The sequence below is a fragment of the Mytilus galloprovincialis genome, chromosome 6 (genome assembly GCF_965363235.1).
Source record: "Mytilus galloprovincialis chromosome 6, xbMytGall1.hap1.1, whole genome shotgun sequence".
NCBI classification, from domain to species: Eukaryota; Metazoa; Mollusca; class Bivalvia; order Mytilida; family Mytilidae; genus Mytilus; species Mytilus galloprovincialis.
The window spans coordinates 94,980,882-94,995,915 of NC_134843.1; the positions used below are offsets into that span (position 1 = coordinate 94,980,882).

A 15,034-nucleotide genomic window follows, 5' to 3' on the forward strand; every position below is an offset into this window, starting at 1 on the left:
AGACACACTAGAAGCTTGTATATATGATTCCTTTTTCAGAAGAGCATTGACAAAGCGGATTTAGTCATGCCTTTAATTGAGCCACATGAACAGTGTGTTAGTGTAGACTTTCTATTTATGCAACATTATGCTGATTGTGATTGAAAATTTCGGATTTAATCTACAAAAAACAGAGCCAAAATGTAATTAACACTTATACTGCATTTTAAATTGATGGCGACTATCTATTACGTAAAACAGAACCATTGTAATAATTTTGGATATATATAGTCAACTATGTAATGTATCGTTTCTTTAATTTTTGTGAAGTTTTTGGTTAGCGATATACGGAAAAAGACACTTATCCTTTTGTATGTAAAAACAAAGATGAAAGAGAACAAAGGATTTGTGATTTTTAAAAACTTCTCTTTCGTGATTGATGTAGAATAATGAAATAATACTTACAAATTTGTTGGTTGGTGTAAAATATATTCTCAGATTTTAAATGCTCAAATACATATTTTACCACCAATATTATACAGTGAACTTTAAAAGCTGTAGAAAATTATACAGGAAATTATCATGGCTTATAGTAAATATGCATGCTATTTTAATATTTCGATTAACAAGTTAAATCACAAAAATACTGAACTCCGAGGAAAATTCAAAACGGAAAGTCCCTCATCAAATGACAAAATCAAATGATAAAACACAAACACGGTGATAAGTAGGTCACCTTTGGGGAAAAGAGGACGGGATTATGGTTACGACAATTAACATACCGTCATCTGTGAAACAGGTCGTCCACAACGCTCAAGAAAGGAATGATTCAAATTTCACAAGTTGGAACTCTTGGTTTTATAGCTTCCTTGTGAGCAACAACCTCATATCGAGGAAATAAGAATAGACAAAAAAGCCCTGTAACATCGTGTCAACTGGGATATGTATACTCCTTATGCAGGCGCTGCTTGAATGATGCTACACAGAAAGGAATTATTTGTTTTATAATCACACATACGTAGTTTATACGTATTTCATAAGGATAACTTCTAAACAAATTAAAAACTTACCGCCATATAAGACTCATCAATGTATTTTGACAACAGTAATTAAATGTCAAAGGCAAAAGTGCAAACACATCAAACGAATGAAAAGCAAGGTCAACTTTGCATCGGGGAGTGCAAACCTTAGTTTCTGATTATTTTGAAGTCAATTAATTTAAGAAATTATTGTATAAATCATGTCAGAACCGAAGCATTGATTACTGAGTGGTTAAAACTTTTTTGAAAAACTGTTAATCTTTTAAATGTACGTAGTATTACATCTATAGCAACTGTTGCCACTGTACTGAATCGTAGTGAACTAAACCTGCACAATACTCAAATAAATCGTGTCAATAGATTTCCTTAAGCTTTAATTATGTTCACATGAATCGATCATTTCAAAATATTAAGCAGTTATTGTACACCATGAAAAGAAATTTAATGTTATAAAAAGCAAACACAACATTTAGTTCAGATGTGAAAAAGAAGTAGTCAACTTTTTTTTTATCTGAGTCGTTTAATAGCCTTATGTTACAGTCGAAGTTAATGTTTAAAACTCCAAGCAATATGTAGTTGTTTTAATTTGTCCTTGATTTTAATTTATATTCAGTTATGTAAATATGTCATGACCCACTGCACCAAATCAAAACAAAACAAGTGTGATGGTGATATTTAGCGTGTTTACATTCACGATGGAGAGCAGATGCGAATTTTCGGATTAGGTTTTATTATTTTTATTATTTAATTCCAATTAATACCATATAACCATATCAATCTGCTAAAAATGCAATCGATATTTTCATTATTGCATTTGAAGTTAACCGCCTTTTATTTTTTCGATAGGTAAACTTTATCATGTTTATTGGTTTTAAGTTTTGATATTTTTGGATTGCTTTAATTTGTTTTCGCCTTAAATCTAAACTCGCAAAATGCAAGTAAATAAATCCATCTTGAAAAATTTAATTTATAGTATTTTATGAAAAAGAAGTACAAAAGATCATGTTAAAAATATGAAACCTTTTCTACATTCAATGTCAACCGCATGTGTAAGATACATGTAAAATGTGACCTCATATAATACGTGTTGACACTTATTGCCCATAATAAGCGATGAATAGGTTAAAACAACTATTACCTTTTGTGTATTACATTATTTAAGTTGCAAAGTTTCAAGTCTGTAGGAAATGCACATGTAAAATTTATCTTTGTCACTTTGAATTAATTCCCCGGCATTTTTAGTTCCTTACGCTTGTTCCTTGTTTACAACTTTTGATAAAAGTTTGACATGCAACGTATATTTATAATAAAAGTTTCATCTTTTTGATACCCATATTTCATAACTCACGTTTCTTATCAGGATTTCCTTTAAAAAGGGTTGCTGTTCATTTAAAATATTACATAATGATAGAGAAAAACAAATTTACGTTTTTTCAACACCTGCACAAAAGGTTGCTATATACTATATATCAACAGTGACAATCATCAGATGCAGGATTTGTTAAATCCTTTTGGATTGATTAATATTTAGTTATTTTATACGTTGTGCTTGATGCTGTTTTATGTGAATAAACATTTCTTATTTTGAAAAATAACAAAAAGTCTCCCCCCCCCCCAAAAAAAAAATTGTTTTTCTACCTTAATTGTCCAGTTTTTTCAATCATATATCTTTAAGTTGTAATATGCATCATAGTGCAGATAAATGAATAGTAAAAAGTTAAATGAACTAAGTGGTAAAGGAGAATTACTGAGCAATTCGTTGAGCTATACTTCGTTACACTTTGACTGGTTGATAACTAGTGTCATTTTTACTGTTGTCCTAAAGTAGACGAAATTCATTCAAATTACTACATAATGGGGAATATGCAGAAGTATGTTTCTTTATTTAATTTTACCAACACATGTGAATGCCTTTTTTTCCCTTCACGGAGACGCATGTTCGTTTTTACGCTTTATTAAATGTGAGAGTATCTGCTCAATACATGAATTATTTGCAGCATATTTCATATTTGATCTAAGCGTCACCGATGAGTCTTATGTAGACGAAACGCGCGTCTGGCGTATTAAATGATAAGCCTGGTACTTTTGATAACTATCATCTGACTATAAAGTGTCTGTCATGTAGTAAAATAGGTTGAATAAAAATACCATTCCACTGATGCTATGTTTTGCCGTACCCCGAAAACCTTTTTGACAACCTCTTAATGTATCACCAAGAACAGTGTTGATTTGGTAAACTTTTAGAATACGTTGACTAAAAGGATCGATACGTTTACCTGGATCGTATCTCAGTTCCAGGATCGGTATACAACATCTCCATAGAATTTAGAATATGCTTACATTTTCTATATTGAATTGGTCTTTGGTGTTTTACAGTCGAATAGTGAAATCATATCAAGGGTTATGTCCGAGATGATAACTACAGTCAACACTATATGAGACCATTGTTGGCTATGCGGTATAAATATTAGATTGAATATACAGTTTAAACAGTGAGTATCGATGGTTTTATTATTACAGTAACTGATGTGATTGTGAAGTAGGGCTGAAAGCTCAGGACTCCAATCATTAACATAAACATTTAAAAAGTCATATCAGTATAGTTAATTGCATTCACATTGTCATTCTTAGAAACCGTGAAATTATAGCAGGGTCGACAGTACGAACTAAGCCACTTACTACAACTTACAGCAATCTGTTCTCTATATCTGATACCAACAAACAGACACACGCATAGAAAAAAGCTAACAAGCATCACTACTATAATTGGACCTGATGGAACATATGTTACTGTTTGTAATTTAGGCTTGCACCCGATTTCACTAAGTGATAATTTAGAAATTATTCTCCCTCGCAGTGAAGGTGGATTGTAGCATTTAAGATCATGCAAATATTTATAACGAGAGATATTATTTTCTCTCACATCATAATAAGATGATGCCACTCGATTGTCTATATATTGGGAAATGTCTTGAAAGTACTTTACACCACAATCACACATAAACGGATTATTTCGTATATCAACCGTTAGTTTATGACAAATATCACGTAACCATGTTCTTATTTCGTAAAATGTGAGTGATGATATGTTATTATAACGTAAATCTACAAATCCTTGAGGGCTATCACCTTCGTATTTATCATGACATATTATAGGGAAAACATTTTCTATGAAGTTGTGACTAAGATCTAAATATTTCAAATCCTTTGCTCCTAGCCTCCAGTCCTGTAAATGTTTTGGTGTTTCAATCATATTAGATGCACTAAAGTTAAGCATTTCAATGTTCGGATACATAGATTTATCAATCTGCCGAGTAAACGGTTGTATTATTGAAAAACTTTTATGGAGGTGTCGAAGATATTTGTAGGTGCAGGTGCGATCACGGAAATTAGGTCGCGCTTGAAAGGTTTCTAATCTTGAACGTTTATTCATATTACCAATCCAACAAGATATATTGTTTTCAATTATTTTTACAGCGTTTACATTACCACACTGAAAAGCTTGAGTCAAATGTTTTGCCTTTTGAAACTGTTGAAAATCATTTTGAGTCATATATATCACTGAATTGACCAAAGTGAAATATTTCATACGATCAGGTATTGTATCAATATCATCAGATGTTGCTTCGGATGTAAATCCATTCAAAACACAGTTTGATATTCGTAATGAATGGAGGAGACGTGCTCGGCCCGGGTATGGAAAGAAAACGCGTCCAGTCTGTCCACACGTTATGTCAACGGAAAATAACATATCTGCTTTAATTTTGGATGTGAAACGTCGAAAATCGAGAAAGTTTAAAACATTGTTGTTGATATTGCAAATAATCTCGATATAGTATTCACCAGATTTGTTTTGTTTTTGTAACTCATTTACCATGTTTACCTTACAAAACTGTTGCCATGGTTGTAAGATAGAAAACGTATTATTATCCGTTACATACCCTGACAGTTGAGATAATTTCTTTGCTGATTGAATCTTGTTTTTGTTTTCAGTCGTCACATGATTAGCAAATAATAAAAAGAGTAGGAGATCAACACAGAATCTGAATGATTGATATGAACAAAACCCCATAATGTCCTATTCTATGATTAAAACTACTTCTGTATCTGTATCTGTTATGTTACTGAGTTCTGTATCTGTTATGTTACTGAGTTCAGGAACCGTTGTGGTTTTCTTCGCACTGTTAGGAGAGCAACGGGATTAAATCTAACTGTTACAGGACAAATAAAGAAAACATCTGCAAGTTTGAATATTCATGTTAACACAATGTTTGTTTTTATTTCCTCGACTATTCAAATTAAGTTCTTTGGTATTTCCTTATGTTCAGCAAAACAGGGTTATACACAGACGGATATTTTGTTCTTTCTTGTACATGGCTACGTAATAAAATTTTAGGGGACACCCCTAGCTGTTACAATGCCATACTGCACAAATACAGAGCAGAATCTGCTATTGTTGATAAAACAATCGGTAAATTTATACTAAACGCCTTCAAGACACCGTTTGAGGATAATATTATACACTGTTAACTTACAAAATTTGCAAATTAAATTTATTAAAAAAAAAGTAAAAAAACAAAAGTACTGAACTCCAAGAAAAATTCTCTGCTTTTGATTAAATCGTGTGATCAATGATTTAAATCGTTATAATTTTGTTAACTTTTCGGTAGCTTCAACTCTGCTACATGTGTTTATTGTTTCGGATTCCTGAATATTTTGGCTTCGTGAATCACTGAATTATTTGGTCAGACAGTGATATATTCAATATTACAAGTTATTATTCACTTTAAATCATCGCAGCTAAATTACCATACATTCATTTATATAGTTTTATATAGTTTTAAATATGTGTTCAGAACATGTATTAAATCTAAGTACGTACGTAACAATATCATCAAATAAACCAACAACTAAACTTAGTATACTCACCATGTTGAAATTATGACCCTTGAATCAAACGAACTAGCAGGTAAACTTTTCATTCCTACAATATTTACATTCAAATAAACACGCAGCTAGATTAATTATACGTATTTTGTTACAATTCTTAGAATCATCTGTATCAAAATCCGGGAAAACAAACGTGTTATAAATCATATTATATAATAGTTCATTTGTCAAGGTCTGTTGCCTCCCTTTTTCTGAGAATTAATTGTATTTTTTAAAAGAAATATTCACGTACTTTTAACGAGAATATGGTAACAAACGATCGAACACTATCAGAAAGCAATTCATCTTCTAAAAATGAAAACACAAGAATAAACAAAATAATTAACAAAACGGATAATATTTCTTTGTAAATATCAATGTATGCTATACGGTGACAAAAGTTTTAAAATGTAATAAAAGTCGTCTAAAACGTCCCAAAAATAACATCCGGCTAAAAAGGTCTTAACTAAACAAAGATGTCTTTTTTATTTTCCACCAGGCAAACGTTACCAAAGGGACTTTAAAACTAAACTGACAACGCCATGGCTAAAAACGAATAAACCAACAGTCAAACACTTGTACACAAAACACAACATAGATAACTAAAGAATGAGTAACACAAACCTGACCAAAAGCTAGGATTGATCTTAGGTTCTGTGGTAGATCTGTTCAACATGTAGCACTTGTTTGTAAAAACCCGGTAATAAGTCTAATTCGGAAGGTCACGTTCGGGAAATGTGGACTTGATTTTAGTTACGACAATAGTTACATATCCGCTATCATCTGTGAAATGGATATTCAGTAACGGTCAACCAAATTGTGATGGTGTCCGTAAAATTTGCGAAGGTATGATATCAATTTAACCAGTTTGAACTCGTGGTGTTGTGGCTTTCATAATAGTAGAAACACTCTATCAAGGAAATCACGACATGAAATATAAGCCCTAGAGTATCGTATCAACTGGGAGATATATAATCCATTTGAAAGCGATGCTGGAATATTGTTACATAAAAATGTAAAGTTCACAATTGAGAAGCTGCAATAATCTCTATTGTCATAAGCTAATATTTATATTTGATTAAATATATGAGTCAGACTTAACTGTATGTGATGTATTCTTTATTCGGTGAGATAGATGTGTTCAACATATATAGTAACTGCATTTTGAATTAGTTAATATAAGAAAACATTAGATATGTGGCGGAAAGTAAAGCTAAAGGATACTGTTAACTTTTTTTGTCTTCCTAAGAAGTTCCTGTATGACGTCAGACTCGTGTCAATAAAAGAACACAAAAGAATTTTCTAAAACGGGTAAATTTGAATTAACATGCTTTCATGCCATGTATATAATTTTATTCAAGTTATAATAATCTGTCAGGATTTTAATTTTATTTGCATCTAATTTATAGATTTGCAAGTTCTGACAGATCTATTGTGAAGCATTTGTTTTTTTCTCTTGCAAATATGGACACAAACTTAACTTTTTTCTTTCAAGTGGTAGTAATTACTTCCCGATAATTGTAATGGGTTAAGCATTTAGTGCATCAGAAAAATTGAAACTGATAAACATTTCAGCTCAAGAAAGAAACATCGTAATTCCACTCTTTCCGAGTTTGATAAACTGCATATTGTTTTTATTAGGGATGGTATGACATCTGGTGACCTTGGGAGGGGGTAGAGTTCGTCCAATCTCAGCTCTACTGTTTTTAAGAGCTACCTCTAGTGTTGTTGCCTTTGACACATATATCTTTTAAAAATTAATCAAGGCAGCCGAATGTGATTGTAGATCAAACTTTACACCAAGAAATTGAAAGTCGCTTCTTTTCGGACTGGAAAAGTTTATCTTCCACAAAAAAAAATGTAAGAATTACTCTAGTTTCTCGGGAGTTCTATTGTCTACTACCGCCAAAACAAACAAAGGCCATGTATTGCGGTAGACAGGTTGAAAGTATAAGAAAGGATCAGGGATGTTTTATATTTATAATTGAACTATACAAACTCCTTGGATTTCATCGTCTGTCAATGCTTGCCTGCCATGCATGCAATTTCAAAATGTGTGTTCACATATGAAGCCAATGTTTGACTTAAGTGAAAACAAAAGTTTTTTAAAGTCTTAAAACAGTTGTGCAGAGATTTTTCTGATTGAGTTAAATTACAAAATTGTGGTGTTGATGAATCTTTTTCAATTGCAAGAAAGCTCGTGGCTTTTCTTGATGATCATACGATTAAATTCGAAAGTGTTAACAGTTATCCCTATAAATTACGTGCAAAAATTGTAACTACAAAAGATGCTTCTCATGCCAAGCTGCTCCCTTGCGATTCAACGTTGTCAACATTTGCTTTGAGTATATGGATGACATCACAACTTCCTCAACCACTTCTTATATCTCCGCTAAAGCTTAGATGGATTGATAAGGTTGGTTTCAACTGGTATTTTCTAGGGCCAAATGTCTTCTGACTACCTTCTTTAAATTGGTTGTACTTGTAAATGAAAATATATGCGCTCAAAAGATTATGTTTGCTTTCAGAATAACCTGTCATGTACAGACCTGAGTCAATGCGATGCAAGTGAAATGTATGGAGTAAAATATAGGTCATCTGATGATTAAAGAAAATTTGCTGGAGATCAGGCCTGTGTACCTTTTAAAGTATGTGGTGCAATCTGTGGTATATAACAAGGGAAATGTTTTTGTAGTTTACTTTTTGTGTAATAACTACACTTTTAAGCTTAGAAAACCGCAAACCTTTGATAGGAAAACTGACAATCTTATTCAATTAAGATTGGAGTCGAGTGCAGCTGCACAAGTATGGTTCAAACTCACAACTCAGTTTTGACTGGCTAGTAATTTTAGTAGTAACTCCGGAATATGACAGTTGTTTGAGCTTTTGATTTTGCCATTCGATTAGGGATTTTCCATTTTGAATTTTCCTCGGAGGTCCGTTTTTTTGGTGATTTTACTTTTTAGACCACTCGGCCACCGAGACCTCGGTCATGTAATAGTAATAACCCAGCGTAAACAACTGGAATTTTAGATAAATAAACGTAGTTTTGAATTTAATATTTGAAAACATATTATCTTAAATAAAGTATAAAAAAGATGTGGTATAACTGTCAATAAGGCAACTCTCCACAAGTGACTAAATGACTCAGAAATAAACACTGGTAGGTCAACGTACGGCCTTCAACAATGAGCAAAGCTTATACCGCATAGTCAACTATAAAAGACCACGAAATGACAATGTAAAACAATTCACACAAGAAAACTAACCGCCTAATTTATGTACAAAAAATGAACGAAAAACAAATATGTAGCACACACACACACACGACAACCTCTGAATTATAGTATTCCGACATGGGACAATAATTTGTGATTAAGGTCATTGATTAATTATGTAATACTTTTTGTTTTGGTATTTTTACGAAATACTACCGACAAAACATTTACATTTTTGTGAGAAATAATAACGTGGTATTGATACAATTTTTTTTTGTAAATCCCATTAAAGAAGTAGGCAGTATTTAAAGAATTTTAGCATTAAAAAAACGAAAACATTGAAAAAAAATTCCCAAAAGTGCGTTTCACATACATTTATAATAAACATGAACTTTTCGCTCGTGATTCTATCTTCTATATATCGCTTCTATACTATGACACGTCATAACTTTTTCCAAATCGAACGGTTTGTTATATTTTCAAATTCCAACAACAATGTTAGGTTTAAGGTAAATGAATTTAGGCTAGCTGAAGTTTTGGTACAATATGTAAACAACGTAACTGAAATCTGCCAATTGTAATATTGTAACTCTTGAATGACAATGTTCTTTTTAAATCGAACGTAGCTCCCTTCCGTCATTCTGAAACTAACGTGGTTTAGAGAAAATCAATCTACGAATATTGGAGTCATCTATGATAATTTGTTACACTTATTTCCTGTTCAAATGCGGTAGGAATGTTGCTTTGAAAAATTAAATAATAACAATGGGAAGATGAAATCCATTTCTGTCGATTTCAAGTTTAATTTCCTCCCATTTGTGTCGATTTAAACGTCTAAATTAAGATATAAATACATTGTTAATCTATATTTGGTATGCTTAATTAGCTGTATTTAGCAAAAGTCCAGTCAATCTAGCATAAATTTGACCTCAACCTTGAAGTAATTGCAACAGAAACTTTTTAAGCTTTAACCTTTAGAATTATACCCCAAATATACACAGAAAAAGTCCAACAAAAAACAACTTGATTTTATAGTTACTATGGAGATTTGCATTGAAGCTCTACTTAAACATGAAAAAGGCAGAAATATCAATAAAAATTGATACAAAATTAGAACTTTACCGCCTCTATTCAACAGAATGCATTGATTCTTGATATTGAACCCGTCTTTAGAATGTAACAAACAACTCTAAATGTGTTTTCGTATCTTTTATCAAGCTACAACATAGATTTCATAATTAATTAGTTGACCATTTATTAGATTTGTCAGCATGTCAATGTAAAGAATCTCATATGAATAAAGTTTCTTTAAACAAGGTAGATGCTGAAGAAATATAATTTACAAATACAACTTATACGAAATATTAATATTATTTTTTGAAAATGATCACAAAGCCATACATTTTTTTTTTATGAAAAATGTGCAAAAAAAATTTAAGAAACCGATATCACTTCGGTTCTTGTACATTTCATGCGCAGAAGATTATATAATATAGCCAAATACGAACTCATAACCCCAGCAAAGCATCATACTTTACATGAATTTTAAGATAAGCAATCAAAAACTGACAAAAAAATACTAATTCACAGAGTTATCTCCCTTTCCAATGTTAATTTCCATAACAAATTGCAAATGCTGATATTGGTTTTCCTAAAGGTAGAATTTATGGGACTTTTTCTGTGTATATTTGGGGCTTAATGACATAGAATAAAACTAAAACATTTTCTGTTGCAATTAGTTTGAGGTTCAAAGTTAGTTTGACTGGACTACAAAACTTTTAGGATAAACTCATCATAAGTACCAGGATTAAAATTTTATTTTTACGCGAGACGCGCGTCTCGTCTACATAAGACTCATCAGTGACGCTCGAATAAAATAATGTTTAAAAAGCCAAATAATAGGAATCATTGGTCTCAATGCTTTTCAAATTCGTACTTTAATGAATAATATTTATGTATTAAGTTCGATTGAAAGTTTAAATGTACAACACATCGTTTAAAACAATTACATTCAGGTTTTACATAAAACCCATAACAAGTAATGTTAAAAAAAAATGCTAGTAAATTATAAAAATATTAAAGTGTCGTTTCCATATTCAAAAAAGAAATGATGAATCCTTGCTATCTTATGCAAAAGGAAGATTTCTATAGGGCAACAGTCTCTCTTTGACATTACAGAACATAAGTTACTAACTTGTTAAATGCTTTTCTGACTAGGTGGATGTGCAGATAAAAAATATTATATAATTGTCTAGCAAAAAACATATGCATGCAGAACGTAAACAATAATTTTCTTGTTATAAATAAATTCACCATAGATACCAGTTTAAAATTTTGTACTAACGCCAGACGCGCGTTTCGTCTACAAAAGACTCATCAGTGACGCTCGAATCCAAAAATGTTTAAAAGGCCAAATAAAGTACGAAGTTGAAGAGCATTGAGGACCGAAATTCCTAAAGGTTTTGACAAATACAGCTAAGGTAATATATTCCTGAGGTAGAAAAGCCTTAGTATTTCAAAAATTTAAAAGTTTTGGAAACAGTTAATTTATAAAAATGACCATATCAATGATAATTCTTGTCAGCACAGAAGTGCTGACTACTGGGCTGGTGATACATTCGATGAATTAAAACTCCACCAGCAGTGGCATCGACCCAGTGCCATATGGCACAAAATCAAAAACATGCTTTAAAACTGTTTGCAATCAATGTAGTTTTTTTCCAATTTTGAAAATAAAGTATCCGCGAAGCTTTTAATGCAGACTGGTAATGGTTTTGATTTTGTTTTTGTTTTTGCAGATGTTAATTAAATGATACCTATTTATCATAATTAATTCAGAAAAAAAACGTAGTTTGCGGAAATCCTTTAAAAATCTGTCTGTTTATATATTTTACTAAATGATAGTACACAGTTCCGTAAGCATTATTATTTATCATTACTTCAAGTTTGTTCACAACATTATTATTATCCTTATGTATGTCTTCTGAAATGAAGAAAACAAACGAAATAGACTAGGAGCATTCTATTTGCTGAAAGAAAATAAAGTCGTTCTGCATTTTTTGTTCAGTTATTTTTTTAAGGACCTAGATACATCCTGTTCCCCATGAAATATATTTCAAGGAAACGGTTCAGAATGAGATACTATATCACAATTCGTTATATTTTTCCTTTACTTGGACTTGGACTTGGACTTAATATCGTTACCGTTACAAACGAAAGGAATAATGATTTGGTTGTAAAACAACAGCAGATGAATAATTCAATAGATACATTTACCAATTTTTCTAATGTGATAAATGAGTTTCAAAGTCTTGAGAACTGGAGTCGGCTATGTAATATATCACAAACTGGACACACTTACTTTGACATTGTGTGTATTATTCAAGTTGATTCCAGTATCAAGTTATCAGAATTTAGAAATTTTACAGATAAAGTATCATCAAATATCAGATTTGACTTATCCGTCACTTGTGAAGATGGTGTAATATACTTTCCCTGGCCGTTCAGAGCCGACAAACTAAATAAAATTTACATCAAAGACTGTCGAATTAAAGATTACAGGACCGATTACAAGAATCAGTTGATAAACAGCATTCCCGACACAATTAAATATCTTCAAATGGACAACGTCACTATAAGTCAAAGGGTTGAAGAATTATATGACTCAATACCAAAAGCTAACTCGCCTATAACAAGAGCTGCAGAATGTGGACCGGAAAATGCTTTTTCAATTATTCATAGGGGGACAATTGTGACATTTGAAGATTTATACAACCATCATTTGTTTGATTTCAATTCTGCAGTCTATCAATATAACCATTATTTTAACACGCAGAAGAGAGCCTGTTTGTACAACAACCTTGAGGTTTATGAAATGAGTGGGACAAAAAAAAGTTTAAGAAAGAATGACATCAATAAGATAGCTTATACCGACGTTGCAGAAAATCTCAAAATATTGAATTTTTCTAATAATGGGATGTTTGACTCTTTTTATAAATTACAAGGCTGGCAACGACGCTTCCCAGTGATGGAATATATAGACTTTTCCAATAATAACATAAAATTCCTTCCTATGATACAAGATTACAGTTTAGCTGTGAAAAAAAACAAATCAGTCGTAACAATAGATTTACGGCGTAATAATATAACTTCACTAACAAAACGTATGATAGACTCATTCTCAACTCACGAATTTGTCAAAGTCGACATCAGTGAAAATCCGTTCATATGTGATTGTGGAATACTTGAAGTAATTGCATATCTATCTTCAAAGACTATGCCAAAAGTTTATGATTACCTTGGGTCGCTAGAGTGTTCAAAACCCTCAAACGTCCGTGGACGTAAGCTGATAAATATGTCCGCTACAGATCTTAACTGTAACAAGGAGACAGTTGTAAACTTTCAAGTAGTTGTTTTGAGCATCATAACAATAACATTGGTCATCATAACTTTATTGACAATCTATTTCAGGAATATGATCAAAGTTATTTTGTTTACTCGACTCAATATAAACTGTCCATGTGAATTCAGAAATGTCACAACCGATGAAAAAGAATATGATGCATTTATTGCCTACAGCGAGAAAGATGTTGATTGGGTTATACATACAGCTTTACCTAAGTTGGAATCAGAGGACGCTGGGAGAGCATGCAGACTCTGTCTTCATCATAGAGATTTTATAGTTGGTAATACCATAGCTGATAATATATACAACAGTGTTGAAAACAGCTATCACACCATCCTACTTATAACCAATGAGTTCTTGAAGAGTGAATGGTGCATGATGGAATTCCGAACAGCTTTGAGGAAAAACTTACAGGATAAAGGTCGTCATTTGATAATTGTGTTGAAGGGAAATATAACTTTGGATAATATTGATCCTGATTTGAAAAGTTGTCTCAATTCTCAAACATATCTTAAAATGGGAGATGTTTTATTTTGGGATAAACTGAAATATGCCATATCATTTAGACATAACACTAAACAAAATGATTAACAAATCGTTGTTGTACTAATAATTGTGTGTGGGGTTTAATTCTGCAACATTATGAAAAACTACGAGATGTGTTGTTTTAGAATTAAATAATTTGTTATCAAGTTTGTCAATATGATTGATAAATTATATAAATGCCTAAAGCGATTAATTCCAAGATTATATTGCAGACTACCTGTGTTATAGAAAACAACAAAAAAATTTCTTAGGGTGTTACTCTCTTGTTACATATGTCGTCACAACTATAGTGAAGGATTCATGTCAAGACGTTACAAACTGTCAAAAAGATTGTCAAAAACAGCCGTAGTGGTTCTTATAAACTATATAAACCATTTGAAAGGGATTAATTAAACTGACGAGGTAGGGAGGAATTCACAATGAATTGTTTAGACTTGTTGACCTAACTGTATTTGTCGTCTTCTTCGTAACAGAATGAGAACAGTTCTTGATTTGGATTTTTTTTGTTTTATATACATGTACTGTATATTGATAAGTACGATCGAGTGGTCTGGAGCGCTGGACACTGTCTCGAGGACACAGTACAGACGGTGTTGTCTCAATATCATTATAGCCTGAGTTCGAATTCCAACGAGGGAAGAACAATTTAATATTGTTGTACTGATAGTTTAAGTAATTATGTACTACATATTGTATTTACACATGTACGATGATGCTTACGAGTACACTAAAACTCTTCAAGAATAGGTTCTGTGCGTGTTATTTAAAGTATTCTGAATGAAAGTGTAATGCATGTATTGTTTCTCTAAATCGATTTATGACTTTGGAACAGCGATATACTACTGTTGCCTTTATTTATTAAATTGAAGGAATTAATTCGTTTTTGAATATATATGTTGACCACAAAGGACAACGGA

At 31.8% G+C, this 15,034-nt stretch overlaps 1 protein-coding gene across 1 annotated transcript; it reads right to left on the reverse strand.

Annotated features, from left to right (window-relative positions):
• Positions 1 to 3,517: 3,517 nt before the first annotated feature.
• Positions 3,518 to 4,888, reverse strand: LOC143078434 (uncharacterized). Its single transcript, XM_076253303.1, has one exon. The coding sequence runs from the start codon at positions 4,768 to 4,770 to the stop codon at positions 3,601 to 3,603; it is 1,170 nt and encodes a 389-aa protein (XP_076109418.1). The 5' UTR covers positions 4,771 to 4,888; the 3' UTR covers positions 3,518 to 3,600.
• Positions 4,889 to 15,034: the final 10,146 nt, after the last annotated feature.